Genomic DNA, 23757 nt, shown 5'->3' with positions numbered 1-23757 from the left:
ACTGTAAAATAAGGATAATAATGTACCTTTCAAAACTGTTTGCAAGGATAAAATGAAATGCTATTTGTAAATGGCTTAGAACAGTGTTTGGCACATAGTAGGGGCTAAGTAAATGCTAGTTGTTATAATTAGATTGTGAGTTCTTTGAGGTCAGGGATTGCATTTTGCCTCCTTTTGTATCCTCATTGCTTTGCAAGTACTTGGCACATAGGAGATGCTTAATGTTTATTGACTGATTGATCTTTCATCTCTGGGTTTACACTTTTCAGCTTGACCTAACAGAACTGGCATTCTACTGGAAATGAATCTAAGAATGCAGTGTTGTCTCCAAAATCTTGACATCATCTTTCCTTTTCCTCACTTCTCATACATATTTACCAAATCCTGCTGATTTTGGATTTTTGCATTGTCTTATCTCTGTTCTCACTTCCAATACCTTATGATCACATGCCATGCAATGCCGTTCCACAATAAGACACTGAATCAAGATTAGAAGGTATCTAGTATTCCCACTAGTATTCATTCATTAAATAAATATTTATTGAGTGTACACTATGTATAGAACTTTTTGTTGGCATGAAGGGTATAATATGGTCCCTGTCCTCAGGAAACTTGGGAGTCAAGTAAATTCTCCTGCAGCTTAAAGTGAAGTTATAATCTCAAGAAGCGTGTGGTTACCTGTATCATGAGAAAGAATGACAGACTAGTCTCACAAGCCCATAATCATATATTAGGATTGATTAATTTCTTTGATCAGCTAGTTCAGTTGCCTAGATTATTTTTTAAAGGAAATTATTTAATCAAGTTTGAGTTGTTGTGACAATAAATCAATATAATATGCATTGAGAGTGATGGAAAATGAACCATATGGGAATGTCTTTAAGCTGTCATTGCTGCCAAAAGCCTTAAACTGGTCAAGAAATTGGCTCCTTGACTTCTCCTAATGTTTCTGTATTTCTGCCAATGACCCTATTATTTTTACTGTTTGCAATGACCATAAGCAATGAACTTGGCTTTGCTTAGAGTTCCTTCACACAAAAAAGATGTTCATGGTCAGAGACAACTATTCCCACAAATATTCTATTTCCCTGGACAGATGGTCATGGAGCCAACTTTTGCTCCTGGCCTAGGGGGACAAAGACAGAAGGGAAGAGAAGAGACAAGCTTTTTAAGTGACAAATTTTATTCCATGGATGAAGGAAGCTTTGAAGGCATTATAGAACAGACAGCTTCCGTTGGTATAATCCAGACATAGGACAATTATAGACACAGGGATTTGAATTTTCTGGCAAATGAATCCTGGTCAGGTGAACAAGCAGAAATCATTTTCTTTTTCTCAAGTGAAGCATATACAGATACTCAACTGAGTACTGGGTAGTCTTTTTCTTCCTGAGGAACTTGTCAGTGATCCAAGTGCCCACTGAGCTTGATCACTCACAACTATCTCCCAGTTCAATTAAAATTGAACAATTTCATTAAAAAATAGCTAATCAAACTATGTATTTAAAGAAACTATCGATAGACCTGAAGATCTGCTGACCAAGGACAGAAGATTTTTCAATACTATTAGACTGATTTAGATAGTTATTTCTGTCTTACACTCTTCAAATCATCAGCTACAATGACATAGAGGTGTGCTATTGTAGCCAGATCATCAGATAGGGACATGTTGTGGTAGGATCCATAGTGATATTCACTTTGAATTTCTTTAGCACGAACTTCCTCTCAGTGCAGGATATTCTCTTAACTCTAAAGTAAAAGACTTGGGTCTTTCAGACAGCAATGATTCACTTGTTTGCAAAAGCTCTTTTCCTTCCTGAAGGAATACCAAATCAGGTCTGGAGCTTGTCTCATCCATCTCTCACATGGTATATTCCATATTTTTAAAATGCTGGTGTATTCTATTATAGTAGTTGTCCATTAACTGTAAAGACACTGATTCACTATGTGTCACCACATATAGCCATCCAAACTCCTACAGTAATCCGTATATGCTCTCACATCTTTTCCTTTCATCACTTTTCTCTGCTTAACTGTTTTAAATTTTTTTATTTTTAATACATATTGTTTTAGAATTATGTTGGATGAGAAAAATCAGAGCAAAAGGGAAAAACCATGGGAAAAAAATAAAAAACAGAAAAAATAAGTGGACATAGCATGTGTTGATTTACACTCAGTCTCCTTAGTTCTTTTTCTGGATGCAGATAGCATTTTCTGTCCAAGGTCTCTTGGGATTGCTTTGAATCACTGAGCTACTGAGAAGAACCAAGCCTTTCAAAGTGGATCATCACACAGTCTTGCTGCTATTGTGTATGATGTATTGCTGTTTGCTTAGCTCCTCATCAGTTCATGTAAATCTTTCCAGGCCTTTCTATAATAAGCTTGTTCATCATTGTTTATAGAACACTAATATTCTATTATCTTTATGTACACAGCTTATTCAGCCATTCCCCACTTGATGGGAATCTACTCCTTTTCCTGTTCTTTGCTACCCATAAAAAGAGCTGCTACAAACATTTTTGCACATGTGGGTCCTCTTCCCTCCTTTATAATTTCTTGGGATAGAGACCCAGTAATGGCACTGCTGAGTCAAAGGGTATGTACAGTTTGATAGTCCTTTGGGCATAGTTACAAACTGCTCTCCAGAATGGTTGAATCAGTTCACAACTTCACCAACAATGGTGAATCTTCCCACATCCCCTCCAACAGTTATCATTATCCTTTCCTGTCATCTTAGCCAATCTGACAGGTGTGAAGTGCTACCTCAGAGTTGTTTTAATTTGCATTTGTCCAATCAATATTGATTTAGAGCATTTTTTTCATGTAACTATGAATGGCTTTAATTTCATCATCTGAAAATTATCTGTTCATATCTTGTGATCATTTATCAATTGGGGAATAACGTGTATTCTTATAAATTTGACATAGTTCTTTATATATTTTAGAAATGAGACTTATCAGAAATAATGACTATAAAGATTTTTCCCAGCTTTGTACTTCCCTTTTAATCTTTTTCTGTTGGTTTTGTTTGTGCAAAAACTTTTTGATTTAATGTAATCAAAGTTGTCCATTTTGCCTTTCATAATGTTCTCTAGTTCTTCTTTGATCATAAATTCCTTCCTTCCCCAGAGATCTGATAGGCAAATTGTCCATTATTACTTAACTCTTTATGCTTCTTTGAAACATTAAGTTCCTTCAATTACTTGATCTTCTTTCTCAAATGAGGTACATTGTCCTGGAGTTACACTGTCCTATAATAACACTCTCCTGGAGTTTCTCCCTAATAACTATGAGCAATTTCTTCAGTGGGGACAAAGGGTGTGGGCCACATATTCTTGAGATTTTATGTAGTTATTTTTCAGTTTTATTCAACTCTTCATGACCCCATTTGGCCTTTTCTTGGCAAAGAAACTGTAGTGGTTTGTCATTTCCTTGTCCCACTCATTTTATAGATAAAGAAACTGAGGTAAACTGGATTTAGTGCTTTCCCAGAAAGTGTCTGAGATCAGAAATCTCAGGGAGATCAGCTTGACTTTAGGCCCAGCATGGTGTTACCTAATTGCCCTTAGTGCAGGCTATCAGGAGGGAGGTCTGATCCTTTTGAAAGAAGAACTTAGGGATGTTCTGAGCTTCTGAGAGCAACTATGTCCCACAGTATTCTGCATGTTCTGAAGATTGATCTTATTACAGATGGCAACTAGCTTTGACAGGAACAATTTTCCCAGGAAGTTTTGGGAGACTTCCCTGTATTCAGGGCAAGAGAAATGTGTGTCCCCAACTTCCTTACTTCTGGACAGATGAAAGTGGTAATAGTTCTTCCTACCACTAAGGGTGTCAGACATGCTGCAGGTGGTTTCCTGCTGGAGATTTTGGACCAATGGGACAGTATTCACATTCCTTTTCTTGAAGATTTTCTTTAACTAGATTCCCTTGGCTAAAGAGCCAAGTTCTCTCCTCTGAGACCTCAGAGCTCTTCTCTCCTTCCTTTAAAGGTTTCAAAGAAGTCCAGGGATAGAGTGGACTTTCGGGATAAGGAGACTTCAGAAATGTGATAGAATAAGTGCCTGGAGAGGAAGTTGAAGACAAAGTACCAGATAGGACAATTTGGATAGAGATTGGGCAAGGGAATAGGGAGACTGAAAAGTCAGGGAACAGAGACATGGGTACAAGAAGTAGCTACAGGTGAAGTTCTTGAAGTCTTTGGGACAATTCCTCAAAGTAATTTTGCTTCTTTCACAATTTTACTAAGTGCTACTGGAAATGACTTTTAAGAATTCAGAGTTGCCTTTACTAAGACACTGTGTATAATGTCCTCTTGGTTCTACTCACTTCACTCAACATCAGTTCATATAAGTCTTTCCAGGCTTTTCTGAAATCAGCCTGGTCATCATTTCTTATAGAACAATAATATTCCATTGCATTCATATACCATAACTTAGTCATTCTCCAATTGAAAGGTATTCATTCAATTTCCAGTTCTTTGCCACTACAAAAAGGGCTACTTAAACATTTTTTTGCACATTTGGGTCCTTTTCCCTCTTTTATGATTTTGGGATATAGACCCAGTAGTTACATTGCTGCATCAATGGGAATTTTTATTTTTTACTTATAAATTTTTATATTCTTTTGTGTACAGTTCCAAATTGCTCTCCAGAATGGTTGGGTCATTTCATAACTTTACCAACAATACATTAATGTCCCAGTTTTCCTTCATTCCTCTCTAACAGTTATCATTATTGAAAAGCACAATTTTAAATGAACATCTTTCCAAAAAAAGGGTCTTAAAGAATAAACAGTCATGCAGAATTTATCTTCTGTCAAATAGTATGTTAAGTACTAAATAAACAAATACAAAACTGAAAATAAGTACCTTCTCTCAAAGAAATTACATTCTAATAGTGAAGACATTACATGATAAAGAATGAAAGGATATTTTGGTTTGTAAAGTAATAAGTGGAAATAAAGTAATATTTTATAAAGTAATAAGTGGAGTAACAAATAGAATCACAGGGCAGTACATTGACACATTAATTCCAGAATTAACGATAATTGATTTAGTCATAGCTTCAAAACTAGAAAGGATAGAGGGGAGTAGAGAGACACTGATTATGAAAGATGGTGAGGAAATGATTGGAGAATGCAGTCTAGAAATAGGCTTAGATGTTGTGGAAGATTGAGACAACCACCAATCTAAATAGTGGGGGCCCCAGTATGTGTGTTCCAGGTATAAAAGAGTTAAGTCCTTGATTTCTGGTCTGACTGGCATGGCAGCTGGTCAGGATATACATGAAAAATGAAGAAGAATCATAAGAGCCAGTTCAAATGAGTTACATGGGCTCTGACAAGTCTGAGAAACTGTTTCATTTTCTGAAAGAAAAAAAAAGGACCTACTTCTACATGCCTGACATCAAAGTCTAATTTTGAAGATAGTACTTTGTAAATCCTAGAACATTAGGAGCAATCTTTATTCAAATTGTCAGTAAAATCCTCAGGAAACAAAACAATCATCATCCATTTAAATATGAAGGCATGTTATTCTTCGTGTGTTTTTATTTTTTTTAAATGATCTCTTGGAATAAGTTTTAATTATTTTTAATAATTTCAAATCTTGTTCATTCATTCAGTATCAAGAGATCTAGGAAAGAGTTCTTTTCAGCATATCTACTGGACTCCTGGGGGTGGATTTATGGCACAGTTATTGCAATTAGTAATTATGGGTCGCAAGTGAAGGAAATATCAACATCAATGAGATTATAGATCTTTTGTAATATTTAAGTTTTAAATAATGAGACCAGCTAATGAACAACTACAATAGAAAATAAAAGAGTAAAAACAAAAATTTAAATGGAGCGTCATCTCATCCCCAATTTTTGTTTGGTTTTCTAGATCAGGAAGTGTCCTGCACCACTGGAATGAAATCTACTATTTCGTGGAACATCTGGCCCATAAATTTATAAGGTGAGAGAGACATTTCTGCTTGCTTTATTTTATAATTATAAATGAGTTATTAGCTTCTGACATCATGTTCTCTGGAGAAATCAGCCTGGATAATAAAGCCAGATGCTTCCCCCCCCCCCCCCCCTTCTCCTTTGTTTGGATTTCAATTTCAACAAAATCCACTAATTAAAAAAACCATTGAATTTCTTCGGGGATATCATTACTGGACAATTTTGTCAGTCCCCAAAGGACTTCCCTCAAGACTGATGTTTTTGAGACTTTCAATGGGTTGCTTTAATTAATATCTAATTTATCTAAGCAAGATGATATACTACATTAGAAAAGGTGTTGGAATAAATTAATTTTCAGGAGTGAGGGGTGAATTATAAAGTATTTCATGTCACTGTGCTCCCAAACAGTGGGGCACAAAAATTTTTTTTCATAAAATTGGATTGTGAAAAGGGAGCTATTTTTTTTTTTATCAGAAGATGGGTCTGAAATAAATTTAAATGGTTTTTAAAAAGCAATTATTTATGATATATTCTCCTGCATTTCAACTCCTAGAGGCTACTGATTATATCATTATTATCCTTTGACCCAAAATATAGGTTCCTTTTCATGTCCCATGATTTCAAATGAATTTAGCCAGTGCTTTCTTAACAATGACGTTGTAAAAGTTATCAGACTGTGCATACCCTTTGATCCAGCAGTGGTACTACTGGGCTTATATCCTAAAGAGATCTTAAAGAAGGAAAAGAGACCTGTATGTGCAAAAATGTTTGTGGCAGCCTTCTTTGTAGTGGCCAGAAACTGGAAACTGAGTGGATGCCCCTCAATTGGAGAATGGCTGAATAAATTGTGGTATATGAATATTATGGAATATTATTGTTCTGTAAGAAATGACCAGCAGGAGGATTTCAGAAAGGCCTGGAGAGACTTACATGAACTGATGCTGAGTGAAATGAGCAGTACCAGGAGATCCTTATATACTTCAACAACAATACTATATCATGATCAGTTTTGATGGACATGGCTCTCTCTCTTTTTTTTTTTTTTAATTATGATAACTTTTTATTGACAGAACCCATGTCAGGATAATTTTTTACAACATTATCCCTTGCACTTACTTCTGTTCCGATTTTTTCCCTCTCTCCCTCCACTCCCTCCCCTAGATGGCAAGCAATCCTATATATGTTGAATATGTCGCAGTATATCCTAGATACAATATATGTGTGCAGAACCGAACAGTTCTCTTGTTGCACCGGGAGAATTGGATTCAGAAGGTAAAAATAACCTGGGAAGAAAAACAAAAATGCAAACAGTTTACATTCATTTCCCAGTGTTCTTTCTTTGGGTGTAGCTGCTTCTGTCCATCACCGATCAATTGAAACTGAATTAGGTTTCTTTGTCAAAGAAATCGTGGCTCTCTTCAATAATGAGATGAACCAAATCAGTTCCGTTTGTTCAATAATGAATAGAACCAGCTACAGCCAGTGAAAGAACTCTGGGAAATGAGTGTGAACCACTACATAGCATTTCCAATCCCTCTGTTTTTGTCTGCCTGCATTTTTGATTTCCTTCACAGGATAATTGTACACTATTTCAAAGTCTGATTCTTTTTGTGCAGCAAAATAACTGTATAGATATATATTGTATTTAACATATACTTTAACATATTTAGCATGTATTGGTCAACCTGCCATCTGGGGGAGGGGGTGGGGAGAAGGCGAGGAAAAATTAGAACAAAAGGTTTTGCAAGGATCAGTGCTGAAAACTTACCCATGCATATATCTTGTAAATAAAAAGCCATAATTAAAAAAAAAAAGAACAATGGCTTTGTAACTAGCTAGGAGTATGAGAAATCAGGGTAAGCCCTGACACTCAGGCCTGTAGTATTTTGTCTTATTCTCTGGATCAAGATGAGAAAGAGAGAGTTCATCCCTCATTAGAGAAGTTGATGAGTTAAGATGAGGATACAGAAAGGAGAAAGAAGATATAAAGATGCCAAAAAATGAAAACAAAATGCAGCTAGCCTGAAAAAATATTTGTTGAGTTAAAAAATAATAGGAAATAGTTAAATCATGGGTCATGATTTCAGAGCTGACAGGAAATTTAGATATTCCTAATCCAAACTCTTGTAAACCTCTTTAGACTTCTGCACTGAGGATTAGAAAGATTAAATGATTAGTGATTATACAGACAGTAAGTAAAAAAAAAACTAGAATCCAAACCTGTCTTACCTCTAAACCTAGAATACTTTGCACTGTATGATATTGCTTCTCAAGTAAATTGAATTGAGCCTCACTGTTGAATCCCAGATTCTTATGGTAATGGGGTTGAAGCATTTTGATGATATAAGACAATAAACAGGTCCAGAAAGAGAACACATGTAGAAGGCATAAGACTTAATGAGAATAATGTGTTGAGGTCAAAGACAAATGGTATATTAAAAAGTAGATATTAGTAGACAATTTAAGAGGCTAGATCAAGAAAGTACAGAAATGAGGAAGAGAATAGTCAATATAAATAACAGTAAAATAACATTAGGAGAAAGGTTGATCTGACAAGATGGCAGCATGCTAATCACACTGCTTCTTGGAGGGTCAACTCCTCCAACTTCCTCCTCAATGCAGTAATCCTTTCTAAGCATCTCTGATAAATGGTTATCCATTGTCATGGGAAAATCACTGTAAGTGGATGCTTTGGGGTTAGGTTTTCATATCACTAAAGGTATCCTGATTAGCAATTTTTAACCATTTTATCTACCACTGACCAAACATTAGTCCTAATCTGAATCAAGAACTTTACAGTTACTTGTGATTTGGTTTAACATAAAGAGATAATGACTTAGACAAATATTAAAAAAATGACTACTTGGTGCCTTTTTTAATATACATTTTTTCCTTTTCAGCCCTCAGTTGAGGATGTCATTTATAGTGTTCTCAACTAGAGGTTCAACCTTAATGAGGCTAACTGAAGACAGGTAAGAATTTTCCCCCTTTTCAAAGTCCAACTCTTCCAGAGCATGTTTGAAGCTTAATCCATTAAGACCTGTAATTTAATCACTACATTTTTATTTAAACCAAGATAGTGAAGTTTTTGGTTTTTGTCTATCTGTTGGATTGTTCTTAACAACCCTTTTAAAGACTATGACATAGACCAGTGCTTCCAAGCCTTTTCTATGAACCTTCCTCAACAAATTCAGCCTCTTCAACCTCACAAGCAATACTCTCCATCATTCCAATCACTTACATAATGTTTTCAATTATAATTATCTATGTCTCATCCATTTACTAGACTTGAAACTCTGAAGGTGAAGTCAGTTCCCCAACTAAACTTTAAATATTCCCCCAGAATTAATCAAGAACAATCTTTTTCATAGAATAGGCACTTAATCAATTTTTAAATCAATTGTTGCTAGATTCTACTGATTTTCATCAAATTTGGTTCTTAATAAGAGATGATATTCTCCTATTCTTTTTTCCCTTTCTTCCTCACGATTGGATTCATAATTTGATCGCAGTAGGTAAAATGTTTTTAAAGGCTGCATTTTATCTTATGGAGCAAAATGTTATTTTTAAAAAGTAGTAAATGATAAATGAAAGATATTGTCCAGATTTGACAGGTAGTTGAATGAGTTGCCCATTATCTTAGTCCCTTATTATATATATTTATAACAGGTAAGTGAAGATGGACAAATGTCTGGATTTAAAATGAATAGAAGGAAAAGTTGTTGGATCACATATGGATAAGTGCAGCCTTTCAGTGATCCCAAATAGATGCCCCAGCTTTTAAAAATCAATTATAAACTCAATCATTTAGTCAATAATGATCAATAATGCTTTGTGACTCTGAATCATTAAAGACGACAAGCATAGAAAGATCAAATATTTATGCAACTCATAGGGCAACATCTTAGTATATTACCAATGAGAACATGAACAGTATTTATATGAAACATTGCAAGGTCTTTTGAATATGTTTTAAACCAGCTTCTCTTAAAGTCCTACTTTGATGTTTCATCATTGCAGGGGATGACTTTGAGTTTTGATGTCTTTCATAGACATAAAGTTTTGGCAATAAAATAATTAAATAAAATAAATAAAAGTTTTGACCATTCTTATTCAGAATTAAAAACTTTAAGTATAAGTTTAGTGATGGAATGAATCTATTATTCCAGAACCAATCTAGCCAAGCACAGAGAAACTCAACACCAGGTGATGTCATTTTCATCACAGCAACTAACAAAATCATCAATTAAGGCATGTAGGGGTGATAATCTGCATCTGTAGAAGGAATATAATTATATCTATACTGATGAAAACATATATTCTTGAAGTAATGGCACATTGTGTAACAGGCAGTCTCTGAGGCCTTTTTATATATGTCCAAAAAGTCAATTTCAAAAATATAAGATGGGGAGAAGAAGCATAATTAAGCAATTATTTATGTGAAAAACACGTAGTAGACCAATAGTTCTATATAAATCAACAGTATGACCTGGTAATAAAAAAAAAAAAAAACAAGTTAATGTTATCTTAATTTATGTTAAAACATTTGCCCACCAAAAACAATGAGATGACAGACCTGTTTTACTCTGCTCTTGTCTGATGACAACTAGTGTACTTTATTCAGTACTGGGTACTACATGAAGACTGCTAAATGAGAATTAGTAGAAGGATCAGAAAATGTTTATTTAGGAGAAAACAGAGACCCAGAGCTATAACCATACTGAATTATATGAATTGTTATCATATGGTCTAAGAATGAAACTTCTCCTGCATGATCACTGAAGTTAGAAGTAGGAGCAATGTGTGGTATAGAATAGATTTCAATAAAAGTTAAAGATAATTTTCTTTCTGATAATTAGAGTTATCTCCACAAATTAGCAGTCTTAGGAGTTCACAAGTTCCCCATTCCTTGAGATTTTATTGCAAAAATTAAAAATTATCAGGGATGTTGTAGAGGGGATTTCTCTTCAGATAAAGATTGAATTAGATGACCTCTGCAGTCTCTTCCAAGGCTGAAATTTTGGGTATTTCAAAATCTTCCAATTATATTATTGGGTGAAGGAAAGCAGGTATTATTTCCACTTGATAAATGAGAGGACTAAGATAATATCTCATGGTAATCCAAGCCTTCTCCTTAGAATTAAGATCTCTTTTTCCCCTACTATAGTCTTCTGGCCACATTCCTAAGAATTTGGACCTTTTGACTCTTAATTGAGAGTTCTATTTTTTTCCTCCTATGTTTAAATTATTTCCATAGAAAAGGGCTCTAAACTGTGGTTCACAAACCTATATGGGGTCTCATAACTGAATATGGGGAGCCCCACAAAATTATGATTTATTATCAGTAAATGTTTGATTTGTGTACTTATTTTATATCCCTAAAATCTGGGATCATGTAAACATTTATTGGGTCAAAAAGGATGGTAAATGGAAAGAAGCCCTGGATATTGAATAATCAAAAGAAAGGTATACTATAAAATTCCATTAAAACCTCTCCAATACTTTGAACAAGACATTTCCATCTATATACAGCATTGTAATTCTCATCTGATTTCTATTTCTTCATGAAAGCCTATTCTGTGGGAATCCTGGGGGCTGAATACTGAAGAATATTCCCTCATCCCCTGCTCCTTCATCCAACCCTCAACCGAGTTTTTCAACTAATTATTTCTAGTTCATTCCACTCTATCTACACACAGCAGGACATTTGGCAAAGCAAGAAAACCCATTAATCATCAAGTACTTTTAAATGTTAGATGCATAGGATTTTGGAGAGAATAAGAGTTTACAAAGTCCATCCACAGATCAGATGATGAAATTTCTGACCCATTTGAATTTGCAATTCTTAGAAAACATTTAGAATGGTTTACCATGTTTTTTACTTCACTGTTCCCAAGTTCTTGCACCAAGATATTCAGTTTCTAGTTTACTTTGTTTTGCTAGAAGAAATGTTGATTCTGGGCTAGGTAATAGTCCAATGACATTTAGAAATTATTTGCCAAACTCCACATGCGTTTCAGAATCAATAAACTGATTATCTTGGAGAATTAAATGTAGACTAATTTATAAAGGATTCTGCAGTTCAGTGAAATATTTTAAAATGTTACCAGTCAATTAACAAGCTTTATAACAGGGGCTCTCATATTAGAAAGTGTTTCTTAGATGGGCTTGCTATGAGAAATACATGGAACATTTAATAATAACTAACTTCATAATAATTATGTAGTTCATATCAATAACACTTTAATCTTTTCAAAATACTTATCCCAGTACAACCCTATGTAGTAGATGGTGCAAATAGTATTACCATTTCATAGCTAGAGCTGAAGATGAGAGAAGTGAAATAATTTGCCCACTGTTACAAATCTAATACATAACATACCTGGGACTTGAATCCAAACTCTAAATCAAAATCCTATAATATTTCTACAAGATTTTGAGACCAAAATTTAACCTAGCTGCCTCACATTACTATAAAGCTTTCCCCAAAGTGCCTCAACATCCATTATTTCTTTTTGTCCTTACAACAGTTGTAAACTAAGTAGGGCATCAACTCTATCTGTCTTCATTTTAAACATAATGAAATAGATTTAAAGAGTACCTAAATATAATAAATGCATATTATGTGCAATATAAATTAATGTGTATAATTATATATTATAAAATGAATACTTAAAAGCTAATTTTATTTATTTTCAATTTTATTATTGAATTATAATTTTTCTCCTGTCTGTTTTATAATTGAGAGGTTAATAGGCAAGGAATTGTGTTAAGAAATGAGTACATCTAAAGGAAGGAGAAGTAATCCAGCCCTTATAATTATTAAAAATTAATTTCTGTTATATAAACATAGTCATTGAAGTATATTCTAGGGAATTAATGTTTCCACATAAAGCAATGTGTATAAAATAATTTTTTAAAAATTGATTTTCCTGTAATATTTTCTCTTAACTTTGTATATTGAAATGAATTATAAATTATCACAAAAGTGGAAGGGATAACCTTACAAGTCTTTTTTTGCCTCCCCAACTGCCTAGTATGGTGCTTTGCAAATAGAAAGCATTTTAATACTTGGTTAATGAAATTAAATTAGTCCAAATATCATTTTACCAATGGGAAAACAGAGTCAGAAAACAACATGCTCCCATGCTAGTTAATAGCTGAACTAGAATAAAATCCTGAACTCCTGCTTCTTGGTTCAGTGTTTATAAGATCTCAGAATGTGCACTTGAAAAAGATCTTTGAGATGATCCAAATTAGGGCCACAGTTCCAACATTTTAGAAACTTTTTTTTTCCTATGGAGGTAAAAAGAATATCTAAGGGCACATAGTAAATAGCGCCTACATCATAACAACCTCTGAATAAATACTATGTTTTTCCTAGTATATAAATACATCTCTCTTCCATATCTATGTCTTCTTTCTCTCACATTGATCCCCTTATTTTTTGTCCAATGATATTCTTTTTCCATTCACAGAGCCACGTAAGGAGTGGATCTTTCAAAGTGTTTACTAGTGGTAGTTAAAAGCATCAATAAGAATAAATAACCTACAATAGTGTTATATAAATACAAAGTTATACAGAACTCTTATTCTTATCTAGGACGATTCCTTCTCTCCTACTCTCTCAACTCAGTTATAAAATAACTAGTATAGAATTAGTCAGTCAACAAGCATTTATTAAGCACCTTCTAGATACTAAATGCTGTACTGGAAATTTTTTAAAAGGCAAAAACATGAATGCAGTTTTACATAAGTCCAGAATCAGTAGGTAATTCCATTCCACTCCCATCTGTTAACATCTGGTAATTCCATTTTCTTTTTATGAAGGATTCCTGGCACGCAAACATACCTGAGCTTTCTCGTCCATAAGACTTTTGGTCTTCTTCCCAGAAGGCCTCCTGATGTTTCTATTTCCTTCTAGTGATTTCTGAGAGGTCAAATATTATAATGGAGAAAATGCTAGATTTAGTGTAAGGTCAATTTGGTTCAAATCCTGCCTAGACCTTACTAGTAATGCACCCATAGGCAAATTATATAACCTCTGTCTGTCTCAATTTCCTCCCATATAAAATGTCAATTATAGTAATACCTAGTTTCTAGGGCTGTTATAAAGTACTTTATACATTTGTTTATTTGCTTATGACCTATGGTACCATGTATAGAACCACAGTATCCCACATTTAGAGGGGAAGGGGATCTTAGGCATTCGACCCAATTGAGGCTTAGAAAGGTTAAAACTTACTGAAGGAATAGAAGTAATAAGTGGCAGAGGCAGGCTTTGAATACCAATTCTTTCTACACTATACTATCTCCCTTATTTAAATTATGTGGAAATGCCCTCCATTGATGCAAATCAGTCATTCCTTAAAATAAGATACAAAAAATGATATATAAATATGAGCTATCATTCTTCTGGGGCCAGGGTTTCTGGTGAAACCATTGTGCTAAAGACTCCATTCATATGGAGTTGAAAGAAATACTAATAGGTTTATAACACCTCCTCAAACTTATAAAAAAAATTTAAGCAAGGATATTTCCTTCCTAGTGAATTACATCTAAAAAGTGTATCAAAAGAGAGTGCCTGTCAGAGGACCCAGTCAGAACACACTCCATAAAATGGGGCAGCCAAACTTTCCTTGTAGAATTGGTCTTGGTACTCAATCTCCTCTCTTCCCTGGTTGGTAATGGTTGATTATATGTTCCCTGTTCCCAGAATTTCAAAGTTATATAGAAAGCATGAAGACTCAAAAAGGCAAACATATGAGGACTTAATTCAGTCTGAATATGGAATGCCTGAAGATTCTTGTGAGCCATTTCATCAAATCTTCTGAGTATTCAGGGAGAAGCTCACCTAAAATTTCTGGGTATTTCCTACAAGTTTTAACTGAAGAATCATACAAATCTTAGCAGTGAGAGACTTTACAGGTCTTTTGGTCCAATTCTTGAAGGATAAAATTTCTTCTATAACATACCTAATGGATGGTCATCTTCATGAAGACCTAAATGAAGCAGGTTGTGTTCAACAACCTCTAATTTCTCTTCTAACTCTTAATCAGTGGTCCTGTGACCTCAAATGATAAAGAATTCATTATAGATCCAGCTCATTTCATTTTTGGACAGCACTAATTGTTAGACACCTTTTTCTTTTATTAAGGTTAAATCTATCTATCTATACTTTCTGTTCCTTGATTATTGTTTTGACCTTTCTAGCCAAACATAATAAATCTAAGTTTTTTTGCCATATGACCATTCTTTAAACATTAGAAGAGCATTATTATGTTCATCACTGAGGCTTTGCTTTTGTAGGCTAGAAATCTCTAAATCCTTTAACTCTTCCTCACATGTCATGATTTCTCATGAATAACTTATAGACATGTTACAGTTTGTCAACATACTTCCAAAACTGTGATGTTCAGGTCTGAACACAAATATTTCAGATATGGTCTTATGTCAGGGCACAGTGGAATTCTAGCTTTTTTATTTTAGAAATATTAATAATAACAAATAATAATCATTAATATTTATATATTGTGCTTTAAGATTTGCAAAACATCTTACAATTATCACACTTCATCCTCACAATCACTCCAAGTGATAGATGCGATTATTATCCCCATTTTACAAGTGGGGAAACTGAGGCATAAAGAGTTTAAATGATTTGCTCAGGGTCATATAGCTAGATGTTTAAGGTAGTATTTGATCCCAGGCCCTCTGGACACCAAATGAAATATTCTATCCACTGCAGCACTATTACTTGCTTATTATTCATTGAAAATGCAACCTAGATCATTTAAGTTATTATGACTTTTATATATATTAAACTTTTATCCCACTAAAATCTCCAAATCTTTTCATATGAACTTCTGTCTAGTCATGTCTCCCCCATCTTATATTCATACCTTTTTTAACCTAAATTGAATTTTGCTCTTTTGTTCCATCCTTTCAATACTTTTTAAAAATCTCAATTGTCTTCAGAAAATATTAATTATTCAAGCCTTGTACCATAAATCAGACAACATCTTCATGTAATTGATAAATGGATAAAAATATCAAACAGAACATAGTCAATATCAGAGTTTTATGACATCCACTAAAAATGTTCTCCCATATTTATATTAATCTTACTCTCCATTCCATTCCAATCTAATATTTCAACCACTTTCAAAACTACCTCTGTCGTTATCCAGCCCTCATCTATCTCATCTATAAGCAGTGAGAGCCTGAGAATTTATGTGTTATATCATTATTTTTTGTTTTCGTATGGTTTTACAATATCTCATCCATGTTTATCAAAGTAACTCTCAATCATATAGCTAATTTCCTGGAAAACAGACAGCACAACTCAGGATGATGTAGATTTAGAGGAACTGATTTCAAATCCTAACTATGCTATTATACTACCTTAATTACTTTGGTCATTTAGCTTCACTGTGCCTAATTTTCCTCATTTTTAAAGCAAATGGGGGAATTCTAATAGAAACAAATTTTACTAGACCACTTTGTTTGGCTTTTCTGACTCTAAATCTCTTATTTCTATAATCTAATTTATTTAATACCATTAAAGCTCCTCAATTCTTTCTCTTGCCTCCAGCAAGCAATACCTCTGTCCAGGTTTCTGTACTTACAAATAGTAAACAAGCCATAAAGTGTTATTTGTAATTGAGCTATTGTTTTTAAAAACAAAAACATGCCAAGAGCACAGAGCAAAGATTTGATGAAAATCATGCTGAAATCTAAGTAAACTTATCTATAGCACTCTTAATTTAATAATTAAGAATTACATAGTTGTTCTGACAAAAAAATTGGAATTAAGTTAGACTATTTTCATTTATTCTTAATGAATTATGCTGGATTATTTTGATTGCGGCATTTTAAAAAATATATATTTTGAATATTTTTTTAACCAGGATTACATGTCAAATTTACCATCCTACCACTCAAAAGATCCTTTTTCCTCTTTAAAAAACAACTACATCCTATCCTCTGCCAATTGTGCTATTTGCCACAGCTGTTCAGAGATGCCCCACAGCCACCCAGCAATCTGGTGCACACATGGCTTCAATCCTTTGGGGCAGGGGGGTTGAGGAAGAACGAAACTGTAACTCACAGAGAACTGCCAGGTGCTTTCTTCTCAGCTACTTTTGTGATTATTTTCATTTTCCCTACTCAACTCAAATAGTGTCATTCCCCCCCCCCCCCCAATAAGATAAATACTTCAGTACATGAGAAAGGTCTGGGATTTCCTGATTATTGATGCTCTCACTCTGGGTCTTGTTACATGATCCAGATCACTGCCTTCCAAATCCTTGTAGATGCTTTTATGAGCTACAGGCAGGGGGTGGAGGGAAGGAAAGAGGGAGAGAGAGGGCAGGACGGAAGGAGAGACAGAGGGACAGAAAGAGACAGAGAGAGAGAGACATAGACACACATACACACACAGACAGAGACAGAGAGACAAAGAGAGACAGAGAGAATTATATCTTGATGCTTTCCTAAATGAACAAAAAAACATTGCTTAGTATCAAACTTCTGGTGAGGAGCCCTCAGCCTTTAGCATGGCTGATCTTCAGAGGAAACACATAAACCTCCTGTGGTAGGTTCCATCACTGCTGGCACCCACAGTAGCTTAGGGATCCCTGAAAATCAAGTCAAATAAAGCACACATTTATTAAGTACATATCTACTAAGCTGGGCAGCTAGACAGCATTTTGGTTTGAACACTGGGCTTGAAATCAAGAATTCATATAAGGCCTGAGATACTTACTAGCTGTGTAATGAGGTATCATAGAAATGGAATAACAATAAATATAGCCACAGGACCACAGAATGCATGGATGGGAGGAGGTTAGAGTGTAAGAAAAGTGGAAAGGTAGGAAACAAAGATGCTTCTACAGCTCAGGAAGCATTTGAGGAAGTTCATAGTAAAAATGAGAAAGGATGGTGGAAATAGAATTAGAAGTCAGATACTTATAGGCAAGAGCTTGGGGATACTGAGGTTTAAGGAAATGAAAAGCCTGAGCTAAGGAGCAGCAACCAGAAAGACTGGGACATATCCATATGCCCGAAATCACCATATCATGATCTATACACCTCCAACAGCCCTCCCCCCTTCTGCTGCTTTTAGTCACCTGTACCATAGGGATAATATGGGGATGGAGGGACAGTCCTCCTGGGAGAGAAAGCCCCCTAAGGGCTAGAGGAAGTACTCCAAGGTGAATGTATTTGTTGGGCGTAGGTATTCAGGAATAGCAGCAGGGTTTGGGGAAAGGGTGCACCATGTCCAAGGGAGGAGGCTTTCTGGACTTCATGCAGAGAGTTATGGTAAAGTCATTAGCGCTGATCAGAGAAGTGAGGCCTTCCATTCCTAATGGGGACACGAATGCATGTGTTAGAAAAGGCTAGACTAGGAACCCTGGTGCACAATAGACTTTGCCATGTGAGCATCCATTTAGCATAGTGAATAGAAGAATTATGGTCAGAGATATTGATATTAAGAGATCTTGGAGATAGTTTATTCTCACACTCATTTTTCAGATGAAGAACTGAGGTCCTGAGAGATTAAGTGATTTACCTAAAGGCAAACAGGTAGAAGAAGCAGGATTTGAACACATTTCTGACACCAAAGGGGAGCTAGACAGTGCTACAATGCATAGAGAGCTTGACCTAGAAACAAGTCTACTCTTCCTGAGTTCAAATCCAGCCTCAGACATTTAAAAGTTGTGTGACTCTGGGCAAGTTACTTAACTGTTTGCCTCAGTTTCCTCATTTGGAAAAAGAGCTTAAGAAGGAAATGGCAAACCACTCCAGTATCTTTGCCAAGAAAATCCCAAAATGGGGTCATGGAGAATTGGACAGGATGGAAAAATGATTGAACAACTCACTCCAAAATCAATGTTCTTTCTCCTATATTGCTCTCAGTAGGGAACATGATAGCTATTTTGAAGGGTTATATACATATGAAGATTTAGATAAGTTCTGCTAAAAAAGCACTTTTTAAACCTTAAAATCCTATCTAAATGTGAATTATTGTCTTTGGAAAGTAGAGCTAAAAGCAGAGGTAGAAATTTGCAGAAAGGCAGATTTCTGCTTGATTTAAGGATAAAATAAAACCCTTTTCAACAATTAGAATTGATCAAAGGTAGAATATATTACCTCAGGAAATAGGTTCATTGATAATAGATACTCCAGTTCTTTGACATTCATAGATACAATCTCATTTAATCTTTGAAACAATCCGGTAAAATAGATGCTATCTTCATCATTATTTTACAGATGAAGAAACTAAGGGACAAAGAAATTGTCACACAACTTGTAAGTGATTGAGGCAGGTTGTGTGCTAAGATAACCTGATTTCAGGCCCAGCACTCTATCCTTCTTGCCACCTAGCTGCCCTTCAAACAGAGTGTAGATAGCTACTTGTTGTTTAAAAGGAGGAATTCTATTTAATTACATGCTGAACCAGAAGTCCTCTGAAATCCCTTTACTTGATATTAGTAAGGCAGAGAGATTGAGCAGTGTTGCCCAAATACATAGTTTATACCAATGACACTGTGTTACCTAGCAGTGATTCACAAACTTATTCATGGTGATAGAACCCTTCAGTTTAATAACATTTTGGCTGAACTTTTATAGTAAAATCTTCTAAAATTATTATTTTAAATTGATATGAATAAACTATAGATTCATTTAAAAATAAACTTGGGATGCTCCAAGGTTTCTTGGAGAAACACTGGCTTTAGGATCAAATTCCAACTTCTCTGCTTGGCATTCAGATCCATTTCCCCCTGGCTTGAAATCTATTCTCCCAATCATATTATGTGTCACTCCTTTTCGCATGCTCCAGTCTAGCAGAATTACCTTTTTTTTGCCTTTTCCACTACACAATAGTCTACGTTCATCTGAGTTCATCAGAATACTGTATGCACAGAATGCTCTTCTCCCTTCTTATCTTGTTCTTTAGAATCCTTAGTTCCCTTAAAAATTCAGATTAAATGCCATTTTATATATAAAGCCTTTCCTGATCCCCTCCCCACAACTGCCAGCCTTGAAACTACTTAAAATCTGTATACATTGACATCCGTACCTGTTAGCAGCTCTCTTGGTAGACTTTGTAAGCTCCTGGAAGATGGGAACAGTTTCATTTTCAACCTAGCACCTAAATAGTAATTACTTATTTCTTGCTAATTATTTAGACAAGTGTTTGTGTCTAACTCTGTGATCCCATTTGGGGGCTTTCTAGGTGAAAATACTGGATGGTTTGCAATTTCCTTCTCAATTTACAGATGAGGAAACTGAGGCAGACAGGGTTAAGTGACTTGGCTCAGGTCAGATTTGAATTCAGGTTCTCCTGACTCTGTGTCCACCCTCTGTCCACTGTGCCTCCTAGCTGCACCCCTGACTTATTTGATTATTATAAAGTCCCTCTTTTCTCTTAATGATTCCCACCATGCACATTTATAATTATTCTTTATTAAAACTTCTCATCTCTTCTGATCTTATATCTTATAATGTTTCAGGCCATGGAATAATACTTACCTTTTTCTAAGCCTTCTGAAATCTGCTGTCACAATATGTAGTATACATGTAAATCTCTATTTAGCATTCCTTTTCTTTTCTCTCATAAATTCTAAAATGTCCTTGATGATATCTTTGCATATGTTTTGAAAATAAAAAAGCTTCAATAAAAAATGTACTTGATGAGTTTCTACTTCATCAGTGAGTTTTTCTTTGTTAGTCAAAATCAGTTCCAGACTAACAGTTGTCCTCATTTGTCCTTCCTTCTGAAAGATGAAATCATCGAAAAAGCAAGTCAGGAATTTCTCAAATGCTTTGCTTCTTAAGACAGAGGAAAAGAGACAGACAGACAGAGACAGAAACAGAAAGAAAACTATAATTCTTTTAAACCATTTTGCAGATTTTTCTAGAAAACATCTGTAGAACTATGGCACTATGCATTTCATTATTATGATCCTTTTGGAACATTGTTTGAGAAGATTTTTCATATCACAAGTTAAAAATGTATTTACTGGCATTTCAGAGAGGGGTCTGTCTGACTAAGTGCCTTGTTGAATGTTTAGAAATCTTGAGAGTTAAGCTTTTCGGGACAGAATCCAAGAAGTTATTCTTGGGCAACCATCAGCATCTTTTGGGCTCTTCCTGGAGTTTGCTTTTATTATTGATGTCACTGGGGGAAAGGATGTACATCAAACACATCTCTTGACTTCTTGAGCAAATTGATCATGCCATGTCATCATTAAAAGACAAACTTTTAAAATCCTTCTGAAATGAAAACAACATAATTCATTTAATACTTGAAAACAGGAGTATTCTGTTCTTTTGAGGAGACAATGATAATATTACAAATGAAATAAAAGGCCCATATAAAAAATAAATAAGAGGCATATGTAGTCTTGGGAGAACATTATAATATACTTCCTTTGTTTTTTATTCAGAATTTTAAAGGAAATTATTAAGTAACTTTGGGTATAAAAATATTATGAAACATTGGGTGAAATAAAAATCTTCAGTGACTTGCATTTTTAAGTATCATCCAGCTTCCATTTCAAGACAATTATAGAAGGACTCATTACATCCTAAATCAGCTCATTTTATGTTGGGGTGGCTATATTTAGGATATTTTTCCTCATATGGCGCAGAATTTTGCTTTTCTATGACTTTTACCCATTGGGTCTAATGTAGTCTTCTGGGCCCAACTAGAACAAGCCTATTTTCCCCATAATTCCTTCAGATGTCTGAAGATAATTTTTACTTTATAATTTATTCATAATTTTATAGTATGGTCCCTTCCTCCATGGAAAGAGTGATGATCCCTTTTATACAATGCAAAACTGCATAAAACATGGGGACCTGGCAGTTTCTGAGATGTCTGATTTTGTTGTCCTTTTCTATTTTTCTCAGGTTCAGGGGACCTCTTTTAAGTAAATGATTCTGAAAATCATGACTTTAACCCCAATCCAATAAAATCCTATTTGTTATTAGACTGTGTAGAAGCTACCAATCTGAAAGCAAAGACATTTAGTTAATATTCCAAAACAGTATAAACAATCCAGGGAGAAGCATTTCAAAGTCTTATAAGTCCAAGAAAATTTATTGAATGGAAATTCTGGACAGGGTAAGGAAACTGTCATTGAGTTCCCCATGCTGCCTTAGCATTATCTTAGTGGCCAGTTTGAATATTTACTAACTCTTGGGTAGTGTAGAATTCACTTTTCATGGGGAGTCTAGAGTCACCACATTACCCATCTCCCCACAGACTATAGCTTACTTTTCAGTCTTCCCTCCTTCTTCCTTTCTTTTCCCTGCCCTCTCCTTTCCCTCACTTTTCTTCTTTTCTCCTCTCTCCTCCTATTTCTTCTCCTCCTTACATTTCTTCTCCTTCTTTTTCTTCTTCTCTTTCTTTCTCTGTCTCTGTTTGCCTTTCTGTCTCTTTCTGTCCCTGTCTCTGTCTCTCTATCTCTTTCTCCTTCTCTCTATTTCTATCTCTCTGTCTCTGTCTCCTCTGTGTGTCTCTATGCCTTTGCTTCTGTCCGTCTTTCTCTCTCTCTCTCTCTCTCTCTCTCTCTCTCTCTCTCTCTCTCTCTCTCTTTGTGTCTCTGTGTTTCTGTCTCTTAGTCTCTCTCTATCTCTCCTCCTCTTATTCCTCTAGTATTCTTGCTCTAGTTCATCTTCTTTTCATAATGGCTTCTGAGAAACATCCCAGGATTCCCTGGACCTGAGCCCAGTGGCTTCTCCATCATTTATTATTCATTTCTTTGGCTATAATACCCAATCAACAATCATGTATTACGTTCCTTCTATGCATTAAGCTTTAGTTTTGAAATAGTCCCTGAGCCCCCAAAACTTAAATTCTATGTGAGGAAATCATATACCCACATATAAAACTAATATTGGGGTAGTTTGGGGGAGAGACTTATAGGGGTGGAGAGCAGGAAAGATCTTATTTAAGAGCTGGCCTTTGAGTTGAGCTTTGAAGGAAACTGGAAATTCTATAAGGTATGAAGTGAAGAGGGGGTGCATTTTAGGCCTGAAAGATATCCTTTGCAAAGATATAGCGTGAAAAGAGAGAATGCTGTACATGAAAAAAATGTAGTTTGAATGGACTGCAGAGTACATTAAGAGGAGAAACATATAGTAGCCTGGGAAACATAGGAGGTTGTAAGGACTTAAAAGATCAAACAGAAAAGTCTCTGTTTTGCCCTAGATTTAGCAGAGAACCACCTAAGCTTACTGATCAGGGAAGGGATATGGTCAGACATACTTTTGTTATGTGGTGGATATGTTGGAGAAGAGGAAAGACTGAAAGCAGGAAGATGATTAGAAGATGACTGCACTGGTCCAGGAGAGGACTGATGAGAATCAGGCTATTTTATTATTTGGTTCTTTCCCCATACCCATTATCTTCTAATTCCAGATGCAAAGCTCTCTAGGAATCTTAGATTTCTCTACTGAATAGCCTGAAGTCATTATAATTTCTTTCAAAATTTTGGATATTAGTGGTGAGGTTCTGAACCTATAATTTAATCATTTTTGATAATTATTGGAGGTAAAATTTCCTCCACCAATGCTAATTAGTAAATCATCTCTAATTTTTAGTTTTAGAAATTGTCCTAGGTCACTGAGAGTACAATTTGACTACTATCACACAACTAGAATATTCTAACTCTGACAAGTTCAAAAGTAAGTGGAAAACCAAGTATTCTTGTGTTCTGGGACTGGGCTAGGGATCATTACTGAGGAAAATTAGACAATTTAGTTTTTTTTAATTTTTTTATTACAACAACTTTTT

At 35.0% G+C, this 23757-nt stretch overlaps 1 protein-coding gene across 5 annotated transcripts in view; it reads left to right on the top strand.

Annotated features, from left to right (window-relative positions):
- Positions 1 to 23757, top strand: part of ANTXR1 (ANTXR cell adhesion molecule 1) — a 277518-nt gene that overhangs the window by 31574 nt on the left and 222187 nt on the right. For all 5 annotated transcript variants that reach the window (XM_012539935.3, XM_031950625.1, XM_031950622.1 and 2 more), the window contains exons 2-3: positions 5887 to 5958; positions 8849 to 8920. In XM_012539935.3, the coding sequence (XP_012395389.1) occupies positions 5887 to 5958; positions 8849 to 8920 (144 nt within the window). The remainder of the gene's footprint in view (positions 1 to 5886; positions 5959 to 8848; positions 8921 to 23757) is intronic.

The sequence above is a fragment of the Sarcophilus harrisii genome, chromosome 2, assembly GCF_902635505.1.
Source record: "Sarcophilus harrisii chromosome 2, mSarHar1.11, whole genome shotgun sequence".
NCBI classification, from domain to species: Eukaryota; Metazoa; Chordata; class Mammalia; order Dasyuromorphia; family Dasyuridae; genus Sarcophilus; species Sarcophilus harrisii.
The sequence above is the reverse complement of the archived record's forward strand: the minus strand, read 5'-3'. Positions and strand labels throughout refer to the sequence as shown.